Source organism: Heterocephalus glaber, unplaced genomic scaffold, assembly GCF_053883595.1.
Source record: "Heterocephalus glaber isolate CG9 unplaced genomic scaffold, H.glaber_assembly_v1.0 deba00000331, whole genome shotgun sequence".
Lineage (NCBI taxonomy): Eukaryota > Metazoa > Chordata > Mammalia > Rodentia > Bathyergidae > Heterocephalus > Heterocephalus glaber.
The window spans coordinates 66,595,709-66,621,917 of NW_028258142.1; the positions used below are offsets into that span (position 1 = coordinate 66,595,709).

The 26,209-nt window shown below is 51.9% G+C and overlaps 1 protein-coding gene across 5 annotated transcripts in view; it reads right to left on the reverse strand.

Annotated features, from left to right (window-relative positions):
* Nucleotides 1-23,643, reverse strand: part of Piezo2 (piezo type mechanosensitive ion channel component 2) — a 321,693-nt gene extending 298,050 nt beyond the window's left edge. For all 5 annotated transcript variants that reach the window (XM_021265256.2, XM_087194955.1, XM_087194949.1 and 2 more), the window contains exon 1: nt 23,488-23,643. In XM_021265256.2, coding sequence (XP_021120915.2) covers nt 23,488-23,551 — 64 coding nt within the window. In that variant the 5' untranslated portion in view covers nt 23,552-23,643. The remainder of the gene's footprint in view (nt 1-23,487) is intronic.
* Nucleotides 23,644-26,209: the final 2,566 nt, after the last annotated feature.

Here is a 26,209-nt window from a genome sequence, read left to right on the forward strand (position 1 = left end):
CTGGTCTAAGATGTGTTCAGACAGGAAACTGCAGGAGCCCTGGTGCAGATCTCTGAAGGTGCAGTGCAGCCACACAGTTGGGACTTGGGCTGTGATCAGCGGCGGCATTTCCCTCTCTGCCAGCCTGCTGCCGTAACCCTGACTCCAAAAACAGCGACTGCAGATCACAAATGCTGCTGGAAGCTCTGTGAGCAATGATCATCTTAGTGCAACGAGTGCAAAGTATAGGATGCTGGGGGAGAGACGCATTGAGACAGAAGGAGTCCTCTGTGCTGTTGAAGCAGCTTTGGACTTGAGGAAGATGCGCAAATAGCACACTCTTGAAAGGAAGAGCATTCTAGTGAGTCTGCAGCAACCACCAACACAACACGGACACTGCCAACTTATGGATCATGTGACGACTGCAAAACAAGTTCCAGACTGAAGCATTTAATTATTTTCAATAGTTTCACAGAGAAGAAAATGAAACGATCTAACGCATATTGATGCTGAAAGAGTCAAATTAAACTAGGAGTCAGATGCCTTTATTATAAAGCCCACTATTAGAACTGACTTTTATGAAACCACAGGAAAATGAAATGTGACTGAAACACATTTCAATCACCCTAAATATGACACAAAACATCCGAGAACAGTGTTTCAGGTTAATGAAAACAAATTTTACTGAGTCTGCTTAAGAGTTAGAAAACTCAAACTTTCTGCTTATAAACTTGGGTAAATAAATCTACACCTTGATTCATGACAACACCAACCCTTCAGATTTCTATGGTATCAAACTGCAATTCACTCTGCATCTTCAGTTAAAAAAACTTCCTAACTGGTATAAAAATGCGTTAAAATGGAACATTTGTCATTGTGGAGGGTCAGAAGTATATCAGACTTCTATATGGTTTTATATGGAAGTTTACATACTCAATAATTATACTAAAACTTAAATATTTTCACCTTGGGAAAAATGCTAATGGTTTACCTAGAAGATCATGTCCTACAGTTACAACAGAGAAATAGTCATTCTAATAATACAGTTTATACTTTCTATTGACCTCATGTAGACTATGGACATCAGTGGTGAGGACAGTGACTGGTCCTTGCAGGCTGACCCTGTGGTGTGTCCATGACGGTAGGGGTGTCCAAGGAGGGGACCCTAAGAGCACCATCCTCTCACCTCAGTCGTGCTATGACCTGAAAAACTCTCTAAAATAAATTCTACTTAACAGGAAAAACGCCTTCAATGTGATGTGCTGGGAAGACTAGGCATCTAAACAGGTCAAATCACCTCTGTGTCCGGGGTCACACAGACGCCTAAGCCAAAAACAGTAGGGCTTCTCTCATGAGAAATCCAAAGTACAAAAAATTTAAAGAACAAAATAAAAGACAAGCAAAAGGAAATAGGAAGATAGATCTTTCACAAATGGGAAGGGAACCGAGAGGGGAGGTAGAAAGAACGGAGATGTGTGTGCGCACATGGACCAACTCCCCACAATGAATGCAATCATGACATATCCCAAACATGAACTTAAAAAAAAAAAAAGAAACAAAAATACGAGAGAAGGAGGGAGGATGGAAGGGAAGGGAAGGGGAATGAAGGGAAATGAAGATGTGTTAAGTGCATGTATCTACACCCTAAGATGAATGTAGACATTAACTACTGCAGATGTGTACCAATAAAAAAATTTTAAAGACTCCATGAGCACACTGGCTAAGGTTAACTCACCACAGCTACACAAGCCCCCACAGACCCTCTTCCTTGCTCAGTCCTGAAGGTGAGTAGTTTGTGGTGTCTCACACTGATTTTCAATGCAATCGTGATCTTTACTGTACTGTGTAATACTGGCACAGAGATCAGGTAGCAATGGCTCTAGATGTCTTTTCCTCCTCCTTGAAGTTCTCTGCTCCAGAAAGAGCCTCACCCATGATGTCCTCCTGCGAGGCTCTCAGTCACCTGGGACTCTGGGCCAAGTGCACCACTGCGCCCTCCATCTGGGTCTAGGTTGCTGGGCCTGGGCTGGGCTGAAGAGGTGCACTGTGGACGGATGTGTGGGGACTGCAGTGCTGCTGCTCAGGCTGAGACCCACTGTCCCTGGTGTCCCATCCTCTGACACAGTGCACACGATGGGCACAGTGTGATCAGAGCCAGGGCGTGGTATGGTGTCTACTTTCCAACCAGCTGAAAAGAAGCTGCAGCAACAGCTAGGCTTCCTGCATAAGGAGTCAACGCAGAGTTTTCACAGCGGTCACAAATTAGCCCCAAGAGTAAGCCAATGCTAGAGGGCTTCAAAACCACCAAGGAGCTCACCGACTATTTTGGAATCTTTGGTACTTGGGTTGATTCCGCTCTTATAAATCACACAGCAACAGCAGAGCAGCTGGTCTGACTCTGCACTAAGATGGTGGGGAGAGCCAGCTTCACCCAGTCCATCCAAGGGTGCATACAAAAACTTGGAAACACTGATATTTTCTCTTGCTGTTATTCCTCTGTCTCTTCCCAGAGATAATATTTTACAACTATGTAATATTTAACAACTATGAAGTTTTGGGGACATCCAGACCTGGTTACTTAGGATTGATGGTTTGGTTATGGACATTTAAATGAGTATTCATCAAAACACAGAATTCAGAAACAAATGTTCACATTTTAACAGTCTGAGATAAAAAGAAAGTTCCTGTACTACATGATTAGTAACTGAAAATTAAATTTTATAATTGGTTATTAAACTTAAAATAGTCTCCAAGGAAGTGCCTTAAAGAAACATTGCAAAGGAACAAGAATCCTTGTTTAGATATCCACTCGTGCTACGCTTTCTAAATCTTTTTGAAATCGGGAAAGATAAGTTTTAAATTAATGCTGTAAGTAAAAATACATGATATTCAAAATGCCCAAAACAGATCTCAGCATGGAACTTAAATCTGATCCTAGTTCACAGCCATTGAAATAATAACTAGGAAGACCAGGTAGCAAGATAGAAATATTATGATGTAATATTAACAAGTGAATCCAAAATTTTACATACATATAGACTCATAGTAATGCACATAATATATGAATATGGAGAATATCTAACTGCCCAAAATACTGCATGAAGCATACGTTACTCAAAGAAAGATATCCACTGCTTATCTCAAATTCAAATTTAACTGGAGATCTTGATTTAATCTGGCAACCATAATATTAGACCAAATGCCTGCACTAATATGTAAGTGTTCCAAATACTTTAAGTGTAATATTTAATTAACCAAGTTTGGGTCCTTCTAGAAAGGGAAGTGTAAGGAGAACCTCCCATAGCCTATAAGAAGAAACTTAATCCTCAAAATGATAAAATATATGTGCATATGGACATCTTGGAAAGAAAATTTTGTTTGTTTTGCTTTTGTTTTTTGAGACAGGGTCTCGGTTTGTAGTTGCAGGCTCTCCTGGAACTCCCAGTGAACCTCCTGCTTCAGCCTCCCAAGTGCTGGGATTACAGGAGTGCACCACCAAGCCTGGCCTGAAAAGAAAATTTTAAACAGACATTTTCACCCCTCTGTTGGTCTGGGATGAACTTCTCAGGCGTGCACGTCAGGAGCTGAGAGGGAAAGGGTTTCTACAGCTTAGAGCTGAGTGATGAACGTAATGAGCTGGAGAAAGCACCCTGTAAATATGCAGTTTCCATAAAAGCTGTGACTTCCCAGTGGTCACCGTAAAGATTACACAGCAATTACAGAGGGAAACTCAGGCCAGTGTTCAGAGTCCGCTCAATGCCTTCAACACGGAGCCTCTACAGCGCTCGATCCGGGTCACTGCTCAGGGAGGGTTCCTGTGCAGGGCAGAGCTTCCTCGAGCCTCAGTCATGAAAGGAAGCCACACACAGGGCCTTTGCAGGACAGGCGGTGTCTGTCCGGACAGCATAGAAAGGCACCTTGGGACACTCAGCTGGCCGGTCCCCGTGGTGTGATTGAGTAAAGTTCTCAAATTTCCTTTCCCACCCAGGATCCTGCTGAGTTGAAAGTAATTTTCTGTGTAGAAGCAAAATATGATTCCTACAGTTCAAGGAGCTCTTGATAAATCCCAAAGAGAGATTCAAACCTGGAAGCTTTCAGAGTCCAAGCAGAAACAGATGCTAAGGAACAGAGTAGAGTCAAGAGTCAACAAAGCTGGAGCAGGGAGTGGGATTTTATGGAGCACTCACCTCCCGGGCACCGTGAACAGGACCCAACATGGGGCCTCACATCTGAGTCCTGAGTGACCGGCAACAGGATCTGTCCCTGGGAACTCAACCTCCCAGCTTCGGGGCATCTACAAGCTGCTCTCGACGTTCCCAAAGCAGGACGACAGAGCACCCAATGGCACCTTCTCTCTGTGAACCAGGAGGCCCATCCCATACAGACTTAGAAAAACGCAACAGAGCACGCAGCTGCCACGAAGGTTTCCCCTAGAGTTTGTCCACCGCCTCCATCAGGAAGTCTGAAAACTCCCACAGCCTGAGGATTTGAGCGTTCCTGGTTGAGTCAGAGAAAATCTGCCTTTGGATGATTCCGTATGGGATCGAAATGTGGTCTCTACTTGAAGACACAACTCGCACCAGAGAAGGTTGGGCTGGGGAGCCTCAGAGTTGGGGCTCTTCCTTGGGTGTCTGGCTCAGCAGGAGTACAGGAGCCTGGGACGAAGGCCGCAGGGTCAGCACCTCCACCCCCCGAAAGCCTGCTTCCTCAGGTCGTGGCGCTCAGTGCAGTGCATCCAAAGACGGCCTCAGACCTGGTCTCAGCTTCCAGTCCTTTGGCTAAGAACACTCAGCAGTCTATTCACTGGTAGGCCGGCCAGACTTTCATGTTGTCAGCACACATGCAATAATTTTTGTTTCCTTAATCCCATAAACTTCTTACCATGGCTGAAGATCACTGCCTGCTTGCTGTGCTGTATAAATGACTCTCTGGGCCACGGCTGTCACTGTAAATAGGTGTGCTTGAGCCACAGCTTGAGCAAAAGCCACCCCAGGGTGGGATCCAAGCAGCCTCAGGGCATGAGTGCATGCCATCTGCTGCCCGCCATGCCGCAGGGCCCTGACCTGCGGGTGCCCATCCGCAGCTCCTTCCATGCACTTGCTTCTTCTCTGCCCCACTGGAAAGTGGGTGAGGCCCCTGAGAAGTGTTATTATCGCCCTCCCTGCCAAACTCCTGCCAACGGCACCACAACACAGACAGAAGAGTAGACACCTTCGGTCACACCTCCCCTTTGCATCCCGTCCAAAGTCAGCCAGGGCTGGGAGGGTCCCAAACTGGAATAATGGCAACAGAAATTTCTCACCTGGCCTGATTCTACTGTAAAATAATGTCCTAAGGATGAATTACCCATGCAAACTGTAACTAACCACATCCTTTCGCTGTGAGCTTTGCATGGAATGAACTGCTCAAGTAAAAATCACTCCTTTATACCAAATAATGCCAAAGAGACTTTACTGCCAGATTCTGTCTGAAGATGCAGGTCAAGGAAACAATGTAGATGTGATTACCGGCAGAGTTAGAACTAGAAACACTAAGCCTGGAGGAAGCTGGCTCTCCGCCTTCATCGCAGGAACACCTGGGCCCTGTCGTGCAGCCAGGGGCCCTGGTACAGCTGTGGGAGGGCAAGGACCGGCTGGGAGGAGGAAGCCAGACCACTGGAATCTACAGTCTCACCACTGAGGAACAGTACAAAAAGACAAACAGAGTAGCTCTTGGGTAAATGGAAAAAAGCAATGGAATACACAATTGCATTTGATTACAAATAAAACCAAGTTATAATGGCTCAATTAAAAAAGCATCAACCAATAAGTGCCTCTGCCTAATTAAGCTCTAGAAGAACTGTTTGTGACTTCTCTGCTGAAAGCTCTTCCGGCCCTGTGGGTTACGTGAACACTGTAATCTGAGGATGCGGCAGGGCTGCTTCTGCCAAAACAGAAGGCCACAACACTGTGTCCCTGGTGTAAGGCCCCGTGCACATTCGGCTGAACGGAGTCCTCAGGAAAACACCCCACACTGCCCGCCACACACCAGGGACAGATGAGGGCAAATCCACGGTGTAGGATGCACTGACCTGTCAGGCTCAGTTTCTGGCAGCTGGTAAACAGCTGTATGAATTCACAAAGCAACAAAGCAACAGCCACCACCTGCAAAACTGGTACGCAGCAGCCGATATGAAACTGTAGTTTTTACCCAGCTACCACTTCAGAGGTGAGTCCACCCCGTGACATCACTTAGAATAGCCAGACTCAGTGGGCCTGCTTCCCAGAGAAGCAGGTGGGACTGCCCAGAGCCCCATGGGGCCCCAACACTGCCCAAGTGCCATTCACATTGCCAAGAGCGTCCCAGACCTGCTGTCCCCAAACTGACCACAAGATGCCATCCCCAGCCCAGAAAGGGTCCATACCCTCGGCCTCCTGGGAGGCTCCACACCTGCTGCGAAGCACCAGCAGGGCCACACCGGCTCAAGCCAAGTGCAAGTCCAAGGGGCGTCTCCTAAGAGAAACGCTGCCACAGAAGGGGCTGCCTCAAAGAGACCCTTTCTTCACTTACACTGTCAGCCTAACGGGCTCGAGCGGTTCACACATCCCGGTCCTGGGGAGTCAGGCTCTTCTGCATTTAACAGGATGACTGCTTCCCCACCTCCCTGCTCCCCTTCCAGAAACTGGAAGAGAGAAAGCAGTGCACCAGGCTTTACTGAGCTCCTTGCTGACTGCTAAGGCAAGGGGTGCCGGGCCCAGGGTCCAATCCAACGACAAACAACTGATTCCACCTGCCACTGGTTCGAGGTCCACTAAACAGATTCTGAATGCAAAGCCTTAAAACGAATTTTTAAAAAAGCTTCAAAGAACCATTGATTTGTGGAATTCTATGCATCCCAATCAAATCCAAATCTGATGGCGTCTTCAGCTCTCAGCCACAGGCTTCTGAGGATACTTGTGGGAACACGAGTCAAGTACCTCACCACACAAGGCCATGTCACTCTTTCTACTGTGCCTGCAGCTTTGGAACCTGGATCAGAAAGAATGTATTTTTGCTCTTCCTAAATACACTGGTACATTTTTAAAACCATAAAGATATATGCTGATTAAATCCCATTCAATTTGAACAAACACCTTATGAAGAAATACATAATTCTATTAAAAATACATGCATCAAAACATCATATCAACTACAAGAAAGCTGACAGAGCCTGACTTCATTCTCACATATCTGAAGAATTCAGCTTGCTCAATCGCTGCTTCTACTCCCGAACATTCTCAGATTTCTCCTGGAAAGACTTTCATTTGAATTCCAGAGGATTTTACAGGTCAAACCCTCCCTGACACCAAACGTGGGTAAGTTGTGTCACAGCATTAGACCCAGCAGAGAGAGGCAACGACCTCTGTCGGCATATTCGCCGACACTTGTACACAGGGGCACCATGCTCTCTCATCTGTCCTCCTTATTTTGTTCAGTTAACTACAGAGTGAGGCCAGGTGAAAGATCATGCCCCTCACCGTAAAGATCATCCCCAGATGAGAACACCTCCTTCCCTCTCGCTGAGGACTTTCCCCATTTTCCAGCACCACTGGTAGATATTTTCAAGTTTCACCTTCTAAACGTCTCATTTCAAACAGCCAAGGAATTTTGTAATGTCCTCAGCAGATGCCCACACCAATGAATACCATCATTAATAATGGTATTTCACAAATGTTGTCTGAAATATTAAAAGTATAATTTTCCTTCTTCTAAATCCTGACTCAAAGACGACCACACACACACAGCCTCCATGTGAGACAGTCAGCCGCTTCACTGCAGATCCGCTATCATGGGAACTGGGACCAATGCTGCACAGGCAACAGGCAAAAGTTCTGAAAAAAAATTCAGTGTAATAGTTCCCAAGTTGAGGTTTCTATTAATAAAACCCAAGTAAGAACACTGAGGGCGGATGGTCTCGGCATCTCATCCTTCCGTACAGCAAGATTTGTCTGAAAGACACTGGATATGCATTTCTTCACCCGCAAGTAGCCAGACGGCCATCCCAATAAGCGGTTACCCTAACTACATGCAGCCCTCAGTCAGCTCAGATAAACCCTTAGCATTTCAAACCAAACAGAGTAAGTCCCTGAGAATTAAAGCTGATATGTATATATACCATGTTTTTAAAGTAAGTATTGCACTTTAATGATCTACTGTAATACATAAGTCTAAATCTACCAAGATATTCTGAGAAGATGCCCCTTACCATAGCATCCCTAATTCTCTCTCCTAAGAGACTCAAAGTGGCGGGGAAGATACATCCAACAAGTCACAGCAGGTCCCTCTGGGTCTTGCACGGGATTTCATGAGGAGCTGGGTCCCACCGTATCTACCTCTGCCAGACACACATAACCACACTTTGCTTCCACGTCCAATACGTGCTAACTGCAAACGGGTCAGGCCACGCCCACACGTGCATCGCTACTCCTTTCCTATGAAACAAAGATTTGCTAATGCCAGCAGGGAAGCGTCTGTCATAAGCTTTTTCATTTCCAGGTAAAATCTCACTACTAGGTTAATTAGTAGAGACCATTCTGTATTCGTGTGAAATATGACCATAGAAGATTTGGGGGTGAATCCTTTCATTTTCAAGAACATAAAAAGATTCAAATTAATCTGTACACCACACAGAGCTCTGGCATCTTGTATACTATAGAGATAAGCTAAGATTGATGAGAGTAGATTTTAAGTTTTCACCACCAAATAATAAGCATGTGAGGTAATGCATATGGTAAATAGCTGGATCCAGCCATTCAACAATGTACACAAACATAAAAATGTCATGGTGTACATCCCAGGTATACACGCACTTCTCAAATACTAACTTATCAGAGTTTGTAAGTATAGGCAGAGTCATGCAGCTGACAATGGGTACCCAGCACATACTTGTTAAATGAATGAATGACAACCTAGGAAATGACCTTCCAGGCTCATCTGAAGTTGGAAACGGGAGCTGCTTACACCTAGCCAGTTGAAGGCCACCCCACATCAAACCCTTCAACTACTTTGTTTCTCTAGGGACACAATGGCTCCGCCAGCGGGGCCCAAGAGAAGTTGAGGAATTTGCTTTTTGCCCTCCTGCCATCCACTGTGGATGGTGCACAGTGTAATCACCCACTGTATCTGGCCCTAGAACTATGGCAACAGCACTGTGCAACAGGAAAGAACCTAGCAGCAGTAGCCGAAAATACTGGCAGAGTTGCATTTGTGTGCCACCCAGGACTGCCGTGGTGCCCAGCAGACGCCCAACTCTGCCCCAGGCTCAAACTCCAGGATGCACTGTTGGAGAGATGAGGAAGTACTGCATCCTTCCTGCTGTGGAAGAACCGGCCACTTCCCCTGGGAATAAACGGCACACTGCCATCTGAACACTGGTGCGTTAGTTTCCATGTGGGCTGCAATGGGCAGACAAACATGTCAGGTTGTCTTTTTAAAAACTCACTCTGCAGAAATGGAGAACATAGATCGAAAGATCCAGATCAGCAGCATGTATAAGAATCAGCACTTGAGAGCAACTTCCTTTGTTGCTGAAACTAGACTAAAAATGGAAACACTGACATCCTGGTCCTGATCCACCAGCTGCCTGATATCCAACAACCAAAAAAAAAGGTAATTAGTGCTTCTGAGCTTCTATTTTCTCATGTAAAACCAAGTTCCTTTCCATTTACTCGTGGTATAAACACAAGAGAATGCTACCTATTTCACAGAGCACTTGCAACTATGAAATGGGAACCTTAACCCAGGCACATACACTCAAATAGGTAACAGCTGTACCGTCTGTCAGGCATCTGCAGGGGACATGGGAGACCACTAAGCAAGAAAACACAACCCCAGCCCTTCTTGAGCTTATAACCCCAAAACTATGTAAATATGTTCTAGACACCAACAAAGTGTCCAGCAAGCAAAAGGCATTCTCATTAAATCACCAGTATTGCCTCATTACTGTGATGTTGAATGCAGCATTTCAGCAATTTTAGAAATTCAACTTTATCTCAAGATGCTTGAGGAAGGAAGGAAGTCAGCCCCATCACATATACAACGAAATGACTTTTGGCTGACAAGATGCCTGCTGAGTTCTACGAAGCCAGCACACTTTATTAAGTTGTTGAATTGCTTCCTCCCTGTATCTGAGGAACCCGAGACACACTCCACTCTAAATAATGGGTTAAGTTCAGGGAAGAGTGTCCTGGCTTTATGCAGTGCTGTTATAACCACCAGGAAGGAGGGAAAGAAACTGCAAACCCGGAGCTAAGGGGGGTCTATGACAGAGAGGCCCCAGCCTGAGACAAGACAACAGCACAACCAGCTGACAGGCCTGGGGTCCTCCCTGAGCAGGGCGAAATTCTCCCAAGTGTTGAGACCTCTCTCCCTGTCGGCACCGGCTTTCCCTGATTCAACTGTATTAAGGGGCAAGACACGCCCCAGGCAGGATATGCTAAGAGCAGCACGGGGACATCCGTCCTTCACAGCCAGAATCCGCTGCTCCCGGTGCTCTTCCATGGTGCAACTGCGCAGGCAGGACGCAGCCTGCTGGGGCGAGCAGGTGGAGGGGCAGGGTTGGGGCTGTCACCGCCAAGGGCTGCGTGCTTCCTTCAGCTCACTCCCTGACCTGCATGCCTCTCTGTTTTGGTGCGGGAACAAACCCAGGGCCTTGTGCACAGCAGGCAACCACACTACCAATGGGCCACACCCTCGCCCACATTACTTTGCAGGTATTGCTATGATCTCTTTTGTGCAGATAAGGAGCCTGAGACATAAGCTGGTGGAAGAGCATGCGGGAGCCACTTCCTCTGCAGTGTCGGTGACAGCACAGTGCTGCACTGGGTGATCACACAGGAGCTGTACACCTGGGCCAGGTGCTTTACTAGAGGAAGCAGAGGAGACAGGAACAGGAAACTACCAACACTGGTGAGCATGAGAGAGGTCAGTGGCAACAGCTCAGTGAGACACGGACGTGGCAGGTGCTCTGGGACACAGTGATCATGTGCAGAGACGCCTGGCGGTGATATCCCGTGGGGATCTGAGGACGAGTGTCACAGCAAGCAGCAAAGACAACAACGTTGCAGCAAAACCAGCTGTAACTGAGTAAGAACAACAACTCCGGGTGGCAGGAGGGTGCAGGACCGGGGTTTACAGCCAAGTGAAGGATTTAGTGTTTGTTTTTTAACTGCATCAGAACAGCAGAAGAGGCTATAAACCTTAAGATGACAGCCCACTTAATGTCACACAGCTCACTGTGGCATGTGTGGGAGGACAGACCCAAGGAGGACTCCAAGGCCCTGGAGGCCATGCTGCATCTAGCCCAGAAGCCCAGGGCCAGGTGGGGCCATGTGACTCAGTCTACCCCTCACTGGCTCAGAAGCGAGTTGCTCCCAGCCTGGAGGCTGGCACAGTCTGCTTGGGTCCAGGGATCTACGGCCACCAGAATATCCGGTTTCTCACCTTTTGAGAAACAAATAAATGATCACACAAACACAAGCCCAGAAACCTGGTAACGACAATCCAGTTCCTTCTCCTGGTAGTTTGGACGGGACATTCAACCTAGGGTTGGCTTCACTCTCAGACCTAAAAAAAGAGAGCTTTGGGGATCTTCAGAAGATCCAGATCCCAGAACACGCTCCTCTCTTCATTGGTCCCCCAGTTGGGACAAAATTCCAGAAGTCCCGAATTTTCCAAGGTGTGTCTCCAACACACAAGTGCCAGGGGACAAACTGGGGGTGCGGTGGTCAAACAGGTGCAGGGTGCAGTGCATGCCAAGCTGCTCTCAGAAACGCATGCTCCCTGGCCGGCCTGCCACACATAGAATGTTTCCTTTACAGGGGCTGGGATTTGTCAAAAATGCCTAATCACAAAATTCTTCTTACTCTTGGGGTCAAAAACGCTGGCTTCAGATACTGAAAGTCTATGTGAAATAAACCCGTTTCCCAAAAGGAAGCACACCGTGAACTGCAGAGCCAGAGGCCAGAACGCACTTTCGAGGCCCGAGAACCAGAAGGGCCTCCACGGCCTGCATCCCCCGCGTACCCCGTGGTCCGCGAGGGACCGGCACCACCCGAAGACTCCGCCGAGAACCTCGGGCTGTGTCTGGGAACTCAGCTGTTTAGTTTTGAAGGAGAAAGAAAAGAATTAAGCAAAAAATAATAATAATAATAATAACTTACGTCGTTAGTAGGAAATGAGATGCAGACGCGGCCAGGACGTGACCGGGATGACACAGATGGGAAGCCGGCGGGACAGGAACCTCCCCAAGACGCGGAAACCGCCATACTGCTTGGGCAACAGCAAACAAAGAAACCAAGCAGCAGCGTCAAAATGGACAAGGACATGCGAACCAGCGCGATGCCAGCCTCGGCTCCTCCGCCTCAGAGCCCAGGTCCAGCGCGGGCCAGGCCGAAAAGGCGCATGCGCTCTCGGTCCCGGCAGGACCTGAGGCATTCTGGGAAATGTGGACTGAGCTCACGGCAGGGGGTCGCTGATCAGAGCCAGAGGGTGATAAAAATAATCGCTGGAAAGAAACAAAATCAGATGTGGACTGTGAAAACCACACTTCAAATACGTTCTTCAAGAAAAGGAATCCTGCATGCAGATGTGTGCAGCTTTGTCAGAGCGAGGCACTGCTGCAAAGACATCCAGCAGAGCCTGTTGCACCAGCACTGTTCCCCTTCCTTGGAAGACCAGTTATTTATTTATTTGGTATCTTTCTTTCCTTCTTATTTTGTAGCACTGGAGACTGAACCCAGGGCCTTCACACTGAACTCCACTCCCAGACCTATGTTCAGCTTTTATTTTGAGACAAGGTCTTTTTAAATTACTAAGTTGCTCAGGGTGGGCTGAAATTTTCAATCCTCCTGTCTCAGCCTCCCAGAGTGCTGGGGTTACAGGTGCGTGTCACCACACCTAGCCAGCACTACACTTAAAATGCATATTCCAGAAGGAGACCTAACACGAAAATCTGAGTGGCCCTCACTAGGACAATAAGCGGTGTCATGAGACTAAGACAGCATCTGAGATCTGTGCCCTTCTGAGTAATGACTTCGAGAAGACAGGAATTTTGTAAAAACTGCTCAAAATATTTTGATATCCACTTTAAGAGGTGCTTCTCAGAACCATCCACATACTTTAAAAATAACCAGAGGGCAAGAAATCAGTGGGAGGAGAGGGTGGTTTTAATGCGTGGAAACATAAAAGTGTTAACCCCTGAATCCCATGCCTGGGCTGGGGGGAGCATGGCCAGGCAGTGCCACCATGGGCCAGAAGTATTCTGTGACCCTCCTCTGTACAGCTGCCAAACTCAAGTGAAGTCTGAAGCAATTGCTGAAGGGGTCTGTGGTGGTTAGTGAAAAATTCCAGGGAGCCGGGGTCTCTGGAAAACCTGGGATGAGGAGAAACACATCCCACTCCAGGACCTCTTCCTCCCTATCTCATAACCTGACCTCTTGTCCTCTCTCCTAGCTGAAGACAGGTGGCCAGGGGCCATGGGCCTGGCATGAAAGCCTGGCTCGCACTAAGAATGTTTCATTGCTTTCCAGCTCCAATGAGTCTGAGCTCCCAGCCAATGGCAGGAAGGGGTATCCTGGGGACACAGGCACTCAGAATTAGTTTCACAAAGGAGGAGGAAGACAAAGAGGAGGAGGAAGAGAAGGAGAAGGAGGAAGAGAATGAGGGAGAAAAGGAAGAGGATGAGGAGGAGGAAGAGGAGAAGGAAGAAGAGAAAGAGGAGGCGCCCAAAACCCACAGCTAGCTCTGAAACCAGGACAGCAACATCTGCCTGGGGAGCCCCAGGGCTCTTTCCTACTCACTTCAAGATTTGTGAGCCTCCCTTTCCGCTCCTGGTCACAGAATTATCCAACTAAGTAGACCTAAGGCCTACAATGTCATTGTAATGCCACACTGATTCTTTTTTTTTTTTTTTTTTTTGGTACCGGGGATCGAACTCGGGACCTTGTGCTTGCAAGGTAGGCACCAGAACCACTGAGCTAAATCCCCAGCCCACACTGATTAATTCTTGTCATGGCTTGTATCTAGATGTGCTCCCCTGACTAACAAAGTCACACGTGGGGATTTTCAGAGGTGGCTGAGTCTAAGGTGTGTGATGCTGGGATTAAAGGAATTAAAGGTGTGATGCTGAGACTAGGGCTGCTCCACCCTGGGTGTGGATGGCACCAATCAATAGGCTTACAGCCTGGATAGAATATGAAGGCAGCTTCTGCTGCTTCGCTGCTGCTGCTGCTGCCTTCTGATTCCTGCCTCCCTGCTATGGACTGTTTCCCCTCTGCCATGAAGCCAGCCAACTTTGGACTGAAATCTCTACAAACTGTGAGCTGAAATAAACCTTTCCTCCTTTAACTCTGGGTGTCGACTATTTTGTCTCACCTACTAGAGAAGTAACTAAGACAATTCTGTATTCTAGTCAACATATCTTCTTTTGATTCCATGTCCTGTGAGACCATGAGCATCAATTATTATTATAGTATAGCTGGGCTTTCCTTCCTGTCTGATCATTCACTGTGATGGTACAAGTCCTTCATGTCTGCAAAGACACATACAGCCATTCAAACCCCAATGGGACCACACACACATATTCTTATCTTTGCCATCACTGGGGAGGCGAAGTCCCCATGTCACTGTCTGGCAGCAGGTAAGGGAGGTTTCTAACACACCAGACTTTCGAGGCCGAAGCTAGGCTTCTCCTCCACAGCCAGCTGCCCTGAAGGATCCTTACTCTGTCCACCACCATGGTAACATCTCCTGTAGCAGCTCCTAACCCTTTTTTAGGGTCAATACAAATAATGTAAATAAGATGCTTTTTAAGAAATCAGAACAATTTAGATGTACAAATCCTGGTGTGTTGGTTTTAAATCACTGGTTTCTAGTTAGACCTTTTCAGACTTAAAAAGTATGCACAGAAATCACTCTACAAGGACCCTGAAAGCATCTCAGTCTTGAAGCCCCTGCCAGCACAGATGCCGTCCCTGAGAACACGGTGAGGTCACCTTGCTCATTAGTGCAGCTGCAGAGCTGTGATCAGGCCCCGGCCCAGCCCTCTGCACACCACCCCACCTGTACTCACTCAATCCCGGCCCACTCCCAGGTGAGCCCAGGCCTGGGGACCTCAGGAGCCCCCATGGCCCTTCGGGGCAGAAGCGTCGTGAGGCTGCATGGGAAGGCTTGTCCTTCCGCCTCTCTGCTCCAGTGGCCAAATCTGCTGACCTAGAGGATCTGACCACAGAGAAAACAGATCGATTTCTGTGGTTCCAAAAAGCTGAAAACATTTTAAAAAATAATATGCACTTCAAGGATGCTGCTCTGGTCAAACTTTACATTGTCACATGGGTTTTTCTTTCTCTTTTCACTGCGAAGCAAGTAAAAGGTGTTAACCGCCATACTGATAAAATTCTCATTTATAGAAGTCCCAGAAAGGATAAATTAGGCTGTTAGAATTTTATCCTTAAAGACTGAGAAACCAGTAATTGCTGGAAGCTAGACCTTAACACTATATTCAGACTTCTGAGATACTCAAGGGAAAGAAGTTATTCAATGAGTCAGTGAAGTGGCATACAAGTGTTCACCCAAGGCCTCATCAAAAATGATGCTATGTATTTAAATTTTAAGAACATATTACAGTAAAAGACCCATTGCTACAAATCCTCCTCCAAAGCCTCCCCCTCGGTTCAAATACACCTGATTCCATCCTTCTTGCCACTTTCTGAAGCAGCTCTGGAATCCTCTTTCCTGAGTGTCTTTACAAGGTGTGATTTAAAAATTACAGCAAATGCCACTGCCAAGTGCCATCCAAAAGAAAGGAGGGTTAACAAAAACATAATCATGTATCCCCACTGGCCTCATTCACCAGATCTGGCACTGTGCGACTTCTGGCTCTGCCTCAAAGTCAAAATGGCCACGAAAGGGAAACATTTCGAATCGGTTCAGGACATCGAGGCAGCCAGGACAGCACAGCTAAAGACCCTAGGGAAAGAGGGCTCCGGAGCTGCTGCAGAACGTGGAGAGGATGATGGGAGGAGTGTGGGCAAAACAATCAGGAAAATTTTGAGAAGGGTTAGTGGCAATCTGATTTTTACTGTAATAACTTTTTAATTTAAATATTCGCCATATTTTGTGATCACCCCATGAATGTACAGAAACCTGAAGTACAAAGATCAGACACAATCCTTGAAGTTAGAGAAAGCCACAGTTCCAGAAAGTACTTTGTCAGGTGTCTTTGTTGTCAGGAAGATCATCCCTGAACCTGCGGGGAGGAAAGACTCCGTTGGGACAAGGGGCAGGGGCGCAGGGTGGCAGTCGTCCACCTGGGCAGGAGAAGGAAGCCACCTTCACATTCCGCGGCAGCTGGCTTTGTGGGGGATGGCAGGGCCACCCGCCCCAAGCTGGCTTCCGCCCCTCCAGAGATGACCCAGTTCTGTGGCTCTGCGCCACCTGCTGAGGGCCCTGCTGCTGGTGGAGGGCGGGTCCGAAGCGAACGGCACACTTCATCCAGCGGGGGCAGAGAGCCACTGTGCACTGAGTGCTCATCACCCATGTACCCTGTTCAGGGCAGCCCAGGTCACTGTCATCCGAACCTGGTGGACCTCTGGGCCTGACGCTCCCTCACCTACCGCTCTACACACTGCACGCATAAGACAGAGAGTGGCACGGCTTGATCAAGGTCACAGGGATGCAGGACAGAGCCCGGTCCACACACAGAAGTCCAGGGCTGGGGGACTACAGACCCACCATCACCTGGGCCTCCAGAGCACCCCAACACCACTCGTTTAGAGCATCCTCTTCAGCCAGTGAGATGAAGGGTAGGAAACAGTGTATATTCACGCTCAGTTAACGCATGGCCACTTTGTCATTCCACAGATTCAGCACGCTGAATGCAGACTTGCTACTCCAAGCATTGGACGGACGGGAGAGGGGAATGAAAGGAGACGGGCCACGCAGCATCACAGGGCCCTTCCCTCCCATTTAAGGGGCTTGGGCCTCTCAGCAGGACCTCTGGGCCCGGCCCACAGCTGTCCTGAGCAGGCTTGGTTCTACCTGCCATCCAGAAGCTCGGCGACCTCCTCCTCTGGTGTTGCGGTCTGTGAGCCACGCCTTCCCGGGATGACTGCCCCCATTACTTCTCAGGACACGGACAGGGCTGCCCCGGACCCTCGCTCCCGGGAGAGGCTGACCGCGCAGCACTGCTCACTCCCCCGCCAGGCCTCCCCACACCTCCCCATTCTTTTTTTCTTTTTTTTTTTTTTTCATAGCTGGGATCGAACTCAGGACCTTGCACTTTCCAGACAAGCGATGCCACTGAGCTAAATCCCCGGCCATTCTTACACCAAGGCCATCACTGGAGCAGGGCTGGCACGGAGCTCCCCAGGCCTGGGTCACCCTGGGGTCCCAGCTTCAGCCAAAAGCCACCAGTTAGGGGCCTTCCTTCCTCCTCCTTCCTCCCTCCCTGTCCTCCTCCTCTATCTTCCTCTGCCTGCCTCCTCCTTTCCTTTCATCCTCCTCATCCCCCTCCCTCCCACTCTGGGTGTGTGTGTGTGTGTGTGTGTGTGTACACATGCTTGTGTCGACATGCGTCCACAGTGCCCATGCTGGGTGTGGCTCACTCAAAGGCGACACACCCTGGACCCTGGAGCCCATTCTAACCAAGTCACCCAGACAGTCAGAAGCCCCAGTTTGGGACCCAAATCAATAAATTCAGCCGGATCTGACAGCAGAGGGTCCCGGCAATTGTGCCCACATGGAGTCCTCCAACTCTGTGCTGGAAACCAGTGATCACGAGGCTCCTTAGACAAGAGCTCTGCTGGGGCCGCCATCTGCACACCAACCTGGGGCCCTGCCTCCTCCCGCCCCCCAGAGAGGAGTGAGGGGTCTCATCCTCCTTACCCCAGAGACCACCGAGGAGGGACTTGGAAGCACAACAGGAGTGGCCTCCACTCAGCATATGTGTGTGTGTGCGCGTGTGTGTGTGTGTGCGCGCGCGCGTGTGTGTGTGTGTGCATGTGTGTGTGTGTGTGTGCATGTGTGTGTGTGTCTTCCCAGCTGTCATGGGGTGAGCAGCCGCCTCACACACACTCCAGTCACCCCCCACGGGGCCACCACAGCCCACAGCACAGGGCCTGGGGACAGGGACCAGCAGCCCCGAGCCCGGCCCAGCTCTCCTCCAGGGGCTGCTTACATCAGAGACTTGTCCCAGCCACAGGAAGCTGACAAACACATGCTTTTTAAACCAGAAAAGCACAAAAATCACATTCTCTCTTACACTGTAAGGAGCATTTCCCTGGGGCCAGGCGTAACCCTGGTGCTTCACACATGCAAGGCCCGGCCTGAGCCCAACACAATCAAACAGCAGTTCAGTGACTGGGCTGAGCTAACCAGGGCAATGTGACAAGCCGGAATGCTGTCAGCACCCCAGGTGGGACGGGCACCTCCCACAGAGCGCCCTCTAATCTCCCGGGAAGGCCCCCCAGATGCCTGGAGATGTGACAAACCTCTGCACTGGTGCCAGGTATGCCAACATGTTTCCCAGTACACCTTTGCACTTCACCTCCATTCAACAGGATGTTTATTTTGTTGACTTGGGTCCTGTCCCCAAAACAACTGTTCAAATCTGCAAATCTTACAGAGTCCGCCAAGGTATACTACATGCAGTGTCTGCAGTTGCTGAGGTACCTGGTCATGCTTCACCATCCTAAGTTCCCCTGAATGCTGTGCGAAAAGCTCTGACAGCCCACACATTATTACCACATGCCTTCACGGACATCTGGCTGTTGGTCACACAAGGACCCAAAAGGAAAATCCCACATTAAAAAACCAAGTCAGTGGGCCCGGGATTTACCTCAGTGGTTTTGCTGCCTGCTGCACAAGCACAAGGACCTGAGTTCAATCCCCAGTTCAAAAAAAAACAACCAAGTCAGACTGAACAAAGACTATGAAACTGAGGTGTAGGGACTTAGTACCGTTCTAGGAAATACAGTGGTTAGCGGGAAATATGCAACCAGAGAGATCTAAAAGACTGAGTAAAACTGGGGAGAAAATCCTGACAGTCCAAAAACCCTCCCTGCCACACACCAACTTCTGTGGGATTTGCTCCGGGCAGCCCTCAGCTGCCCTTCTGAGCCCTGTCTCCTGCTGCCAGCCCCTCCTGGTCCTGCCACCACCTGCAAGGCTAAGGTCTCCAGGTTGCCGCTCCTAAGCCCTCTGGCTAGTGTCACCAATGCCCCAGAGCACCTACCCTGTGCCAATGGGCAAACACAAGGTGTGTGGTGCGGACCACCACACAACCACACCCAAAAGGAGGCCCCAAAAAGAAAGAACAAGCACAAAGGACACTGTGTCTGCAGGTGGAATGGCAGGGCCAGGTCACCGCCACCTGTGACCCCAAGCTCACCTCCCACTGTGATAAACACACAGCGGTCCACAGAGGGCTGGACAGACATCACTGCTCCAGTGACAGAACGCCTTCCGAATCTTTGCCAAAATACTTTACAGAACATAAATACTTTCTTTACCTACAAATGTCTAATCCTCTCTATCGTCTTTGTTTTCAAGAATAACAAGTAGTGTCTGTAACAGTAACAAATAGAGTGACAAATAGTAACAAGTAAGGCTGAGAAGGAGCCAGGAGGCCTGCAGCAGCTGAGGCCCAGGACCAAAGCAGGAGGGCAGCAGCAATGCTGAACACTCACTGGCCGGAGCAAAGATCCACAATGACACAAATAGGCCTCACCTGTAAGTCCTGGGCCGTGTGGCGAGGTCTGCTGCCCGGGGAAAGTATGTTGAGCAACAGGAGAAGGTCACTTTAGATGGTCATACCTACACGCATTTCAGAAGTGACCTCATATTTTTACTCTGATTTTAATCCAAATATCTCTGAAGAGAGATTTAGAGAAAACTTCTGAGTGTGCAACATTATCCAAGTGCACTTGCCCTCAAAGCATTAGTTGGTTGCTAGACTGTTTGTAGTGCTACTCAGACCCCTTTTCTGCCCTGTTCTCTCCTGACCTCTGGCCCTTCATGCTCAGGTGGTGTTAAAAAGCCTCAACCGAGTGCCTGGGATTTAGCTCAGTGGTTCCACCTCCTGCCTCACAAGCGGAAGGTCCTGAGTTCAATCCCCGGTACCAAAAAAAAAAAAAGCTTCAACCAAGGCATCTGCCCTCCTCTTCCCCTGACTTCCACCCCAGCTTGGCCCCCCTTCCTGAAAGTAGGAGCCCGGCTTCTGCACAAGGCGTCAGGGAGGCCCAGGTAGCCCCGAGCAAGGCGGTGGTCAGGACCACGGGAACAAGGGCAGGACCCCTCCCTAACCCTAGCGTGGACTCGAACTGCACACCTCCAGACAAGCCACCAGGGCACAGCTCAGCACGCACGAGGCCTGGGTGCCCTCCCCACAGGAAACCCCAGCACCCCCAAAAACCAAGTTGGAAAGCAGGACTGCACTACATTAAATGAAAATAAATGCAAAAATACTCCGACATGTAAGGTGTTCAACAAGGATCAGATGTTATAATTATCAAAGATTTATAAGATCATGAAAGATTTTTGCCATTTATCATGTATTATGCATATAATCAGATGCTATCAAGGAGTCAGAGGTAGTTTTCCAGATATTTAGACCGCTCAGCGCCATGGACATAGGCATCAGTAAGCAGATGTTCACTCTGGATGGTAAACAACATGTTCTGTTATGGCTCTGTGCTCCTCCTAGAACAAAAACACTGGAGAAGCACACAGCCTGGGAGACGACGAGGCACCCTGCCCTCACTCCTCACTTCTCGTGGAAAAAGCAAAGCAGCCATCAGCTGGCTCACAAAGGCAGTCGTTTCTCACACCCATCCGTGGTGGAAAGCCAGGGCTGCCTGTGCCTCTGCAGGAAAACTTCACACCCTTGTGAGAGAAAGGGGCGTGAAGGAAAGAGCCTCCTCAAAGGCTTGGCTTTGAAGCTGCCCTGCCCAGATGTAAAAATAGACGGCTAAAATGTGAAATCGATCCTAATGGCAGGCAGCTCGCTGCACTCCCCATGCCCAGGAGGTGAGGGAAACCTGAATATTTGATTTAGTAGCAGCTTGGGAGCGAGCAGACCTGAAACCCTCCGATAACCTTGAAAACAGCCACTTCCCGCGGAAGAATGAAGGTGGTATCTTCCCCACCGGGTTCCTGCTGCCCATCAGAAACTGCTCTGTTCCAGAGCAGCCAGCACACATCCCGAGAGGTGGCTGCGGGCCAGGCCTCTCCCTACTCCCACAGGAGAGCCCACCGTGGCTGCTCCAACAACAGGCCTGCCAGGGAGTGGCTGGGTGGGGACAGCTCTGCCCCCAGCCCAACAGGACAATCACACGCTCCTGACTTCCCACTCACGCAGTGTGTTCGCCTAGTCACTGTGACAAAATCCCCAACAAAAACACCTCAGAAGAGGAGACACTGGCTTCAGCTCGTGGTCCCAGCATTTCAGTCGGAGGTGGTGCTTCTGGGCAGGACACCGTGGGGAAGGGCGGGGGCGCAGCTGCCCACATCACTGCAGCCAGGAAACAGGAGAGAGCCAGAGATGAGGGCCCAGGGACAGGACACAGGCCCAGGGTCACAGCCCAGGGCCCTCCCTCCCGCCACCCTTCCCAGTCTCCATGACCTCCGGAAGGCCTGTGAGCCCACCTGTGGATCCGTCCACTGGTGAAGGTGGGGCCCAGTCACCTTCCACCAGGCCAAGCAGAACTCGGGAGACTGGGGGACACAGCACATGACACCCCACACACACACTCGAACTGCACATGCCACACACACACACCTATACACACACAGCTCCAGACACTCATACACACTCGTAACAGACACTCACACATCTCACACACTCGTGTCACACACACACACTCACAGCTCCTCACACATGCTCCCTCACAGGCAGGTCAGCCTCCAGATGCTCCTGGAAGTGCAAAGGAGTGAGGGGACCCCAGTGTCTTCTGTGCCCAGGACACAGCAGGGAGGTGGGATTCGGCTCTCCAGCCTGAGCCCCTGGAAGCCGAGCTCCTGCCGCACAGCCAGGCCCCAGCCGTCCTCAGCCTGCCCTGGCTCAGGCCTCAGGCTGTGAACACTGGCCAGAGGCATCACAGGAGACCGGAGTGTGGGGGGGGGGGGGGTAATGGGGAACCCCAGACTGGTCCAACCCAGCAGTGGGGGGCTACCTGGGGGGAAGCACAACCCTCCTTCCAAAGCCCTGAGGCCTGGAAGCCCATGCCAAACGCCAAGGCTGCAGCCCTGGGGAGATGGTGGTGGGTCAAGGTCAGGCACCCTGTGCTCACTGCAGAGTGGATGAGCTGGCTGCAGGCGACCTCTGCCCAGCCCTGTGCAGAGGGAGGTGGGGGGCAGGGGCGAGGGACCCAGTACCTCCCAGTTCCCCTCCCAGCCCGTCCGACCCCCACACCCAGCCCCCACCAGAAGCTCAGCTAACCCTGCCTGGCCAAGCTTCCCGTCAAGAACAGAAAGCTGAGGTGCCAGCGCTCCCATGTGGGGCCAAGCCGCGCTGTGTCACCACCCGTGTGCGTGTGCGGCGCACTAAGGCTGCCCGCGGGCACACACGGCTCTGTGGAGCCGCGCTCTCCTGCACCCCACCCGGCGGTCACAGAGGACAAGGGTCCAGTGACAGGGTCCCCCAGACGCCCGGGCTGGGGGCCGCCGGGAACCACACGCGGGAGCCGGGCGGACTCCCGCGCGGTTAGCATGGACTGCAGAAGGCACGCACGGGTGCAAGGCGCAGCGCGGTGCGGCCCAGCCTCGGCCTCTGGCGGACGCGAGAGGGGGCCTGGGCCAGGGCGCACTTCCACCTGGTGCAGTGGGGACGGCGCTGCGCGTCCTCCCGGCGGGTCCAAAGCACCCAACACAGCGGGGACGCCAGAAGCCCCGCGGCCTGGGCGCCCCGCAGAAGTGGTGGCTGCCGCGGCCGCCCGCGAAGTCCCAACCCTGCCGCTCTGCTCTGCGCCTGTGGAGAGCGCGGGCGGCAGGCGGGCGGGACTCGGCACCCAGCGCTTCCCAGCGGGGCTTCGGCGGAGAGGGAGGGAGGAGGAAGCTCCCAGACCCTCGCTGCGCCGCCTGGCCGGGATCCAGGGCGGGGAGGCGCACCCCACCCCGGGTGCCACCGAAGCCCCACGCTCTGAGCGCCCCGGACGCCGGGGAAGACAAGGTCCCCACCAGGATCCTGTGCTGTCCCTCGGGTGATCCACACCGCCTTCCAACCTCACTGGCCACGTACGCACAATCAGCCCTGCACTAGAGAGAACCCACGCGAAGTTCGGCCCAAAGCCTCCGGAGCCCGCGAGCCGGCCCGGGAGCACGATCCCAACCCCGACTCCGTGCGCCCGGGCGGGCGGGAAGCCCAGCCGGGCTGGGGCCCCGGCTCCGCGGGCGCCGCGTCTAAGTCCCCTCGAGGGCCCCCTTGAGGTCGCCAGGAAGCCCCTGCCCAGACGCCCCTGGCCATCCCGGAAACCTGGGTGAGTGTCCCGGACTCACCGACTGCCAGGCAGACGGGCAGCAGCAGCCTGAAGACGAGTCCGCACACCACCTCCGAGGCCATCGCGCCGGCGGCGAGGCCGAGTCCCGCCGAGCAGCTGCGGTCCTTAGCGCCCGGACGCCGGGCCCTCGCCTGCCCTGGGCCTCCCGCCGCCGCCCGCCCGCAGCCGCCCAGGCATCGCCCCCGGCCTGGGCAGCCGCGGGCCCGGCCGACCTGCGCGTCCGAGCGGCGTGGGCCCGAGTGAGGCTACCCTCGCAGGCTCGGGTCGTCGCTCAGGACCTCCGGGCCGGGCCCTCCGAGCCCACGCGTCCGCCTCACGCACCGCCGGCGGCTCAGCCCGCGCGCGCCCCGGCTCCGGGCCGCAGGGCGCCGAGCATCCCCGACCGACCCGCGGGGCGTGAGCTCCGCGTCCTGGGGCTGCAGCCCCGCCCTCCAGGCGGATCGCGGGCGGGCGGGGCGGGGTGGGGTGGGGCGGGGCCGGACGCCGCCAACAAGCGCCCGGTGCCCAGAGCGCCCTCCGCAAGGCCGGCAGGGGCAGCGCGCGCTTCTCCACGTCGGGGACCTTGCAGCGCGCCGGACGGGCGTGTCTGGGGCCCAGGGCTCGGCCCCCGCGCTGCCCGCCCGCCCCGCCCCGCCCAGCTCCGCCCCGGGCTGGCGCAGCGCACACCCAGAGGCGGCCAGGTGGGCTGCGCCCTAGCCCGCGACGTCGTCCCGTCCAGGCCCGCCCAAGCCAGGAATCAGTGATGGCTTGGCCAGCCCGGAGTAACCGAGCTAGAACCGGGCTGTCACTCCGGCTAGGTCCACAGATAGCCACCCTGGCGTTGATGAAGCACAACAGAGCCGCAGTTCACCCAGGTCCTGTGGTCCCGACTGCTGGGCACTGGATGATCCTAGCCTTTTCCAGAACTGCACAGACGCGCAGGTGCGCGTCCACCTGGTACGCTTCAGGAACTCTCCTAGCGCCTCGGGTTTGTTTCCTGCTTGTGGTTCCGGAGAGAGAACGCTGGTGCAGAAGTGTTCTAAGAACCTGCCTTTCGAGCATTTTCTAGACGAGGTCTAGAGAAGTCTGGTTTAGCTGGGGGAGTCCAGAGTGCCCGAGTCTCTGGTTTCAGGACTGTGGGGACAGGGACCGGGCATTGGACCAGGGTGGGCTCACCCTGGGCCAGGAGGCAGACGGGCTCTGGATCTGCAGGGAGGATTGTGCCCGCCTCTGTGCTCTGGGCTTTGTAGAGGGAGCAGATGAACAACCAGCAAGGACAACCAAGCGAACCTCTGTTCCGGGCCAGCACTCGCTTGAGCGTGTGACCTGTCCTTTAGGGACATTGCCGCTCAGGGTACAGTGAGCTTGGTGCTAGAGTTCGGTGCCTTCACAAATTCCCCAAGAAGTGCAGAGAAAGTTGCACAAAGACTCATTGTTTTTCATTTTGTTTGGTTTTGTTTTTTGGTTTGTGGTGTTTTTTCATGAAAGACCCAGGACGGTTAACATCCTAGGAAGACGCCTTGAAACTTAGACAGCCTCTGTGTGCGGCCACCCACAAGTTTGGAAAGTGTCTACCCCCAGGCGACATGGGGAGCCCAGAGACAGTGGGGACGGAGCCCAGAGCTTTGGTTAGCAGCGCATTTGACTCTGGCTCCCTCTGGTCCTTTCTGTGGTCTTGCTGTGCCTTCCCTATTAACAACCACCTAGAGTTCATCGAAATCGCCTGTTGGACGTCTGGTGAGGAGACACAGCCACCCAGTGGGCAGTGACTCCACCAATGGCACCTGTGCTTGCTGTGCCACACAGGTGCCAATGTGGCTGTTCAGCTCCTGGAGATCTCAGCGCCTCGTCCCTGTTTGGAGCTGGACACATCTACCTGGAGGGGAAGCTCCAGCGGTAGACGATGTCCAACACCAGGCTCTCAAGCCCAGCCACCTGGCCACTGTCCACACTCCCAGAAATCCTGGCTAAGTGGCCAGGTGTGGCCCTGTGCCCACATCTAGGAATTTTTAAAAGCTCTTGGGTGATTCAGTGTAGACACCACTTTCTTCCCTCTCCAGTCAGAACTCAGAAAACAGCGCACTGGATTTCCATCCAACATCCCAGACCAGGCTTCCCCTCCCAGCCTGGGGTACCATTTTCACAACCGCTGTTTCACCCCAGCCTTCTTGCCTCGAGGACCAGTATGTGGCATATAGATAGGCATGTTTGCAAGGGCTCAGCAGCCCTCTGGGGCTTTGATCCGTGCTCAGGAGCAGTCCTCCATCTGGGCACGGTCGTCCCTGAACTCTAAAAGCGTGCACAGGTGCACAGGTTAGAAAACGGCTTGGTGAGGAATAAAGCACACTCCATGCTCACAGATGTGTGGCTTTGGCATTTGATGAGAGCTTGCTGTGCTTGCGTGAGTGTCCCCAGCATTATTGGAAGTGCTACAGCCTTTAACAGAAGGGTGACTGGCAGACCCCAGATCATGCTGGGCGCGGAGAGCACTGGGAGACCTGCATCTCCTCCTCTTGCTTTTGGCGCTGGGTGTGAAGTGAATGGACCTCTCTGCCCTGTGCAGCCCCTGAGTGTCCTGTGCAATCACTGGCCAAAGCAGTGGGGCCATGGACTGAGAGCCAGAATAAACCTTTCCTCTTTTTGAGTTGGTTTATCTCGTATTTGTTACAGTACCAGAAAGCTGGCACACAGCATCTAAAGCACAGGATGGCAGCTTCCCACCGGGAATGAAGAAGGTACCA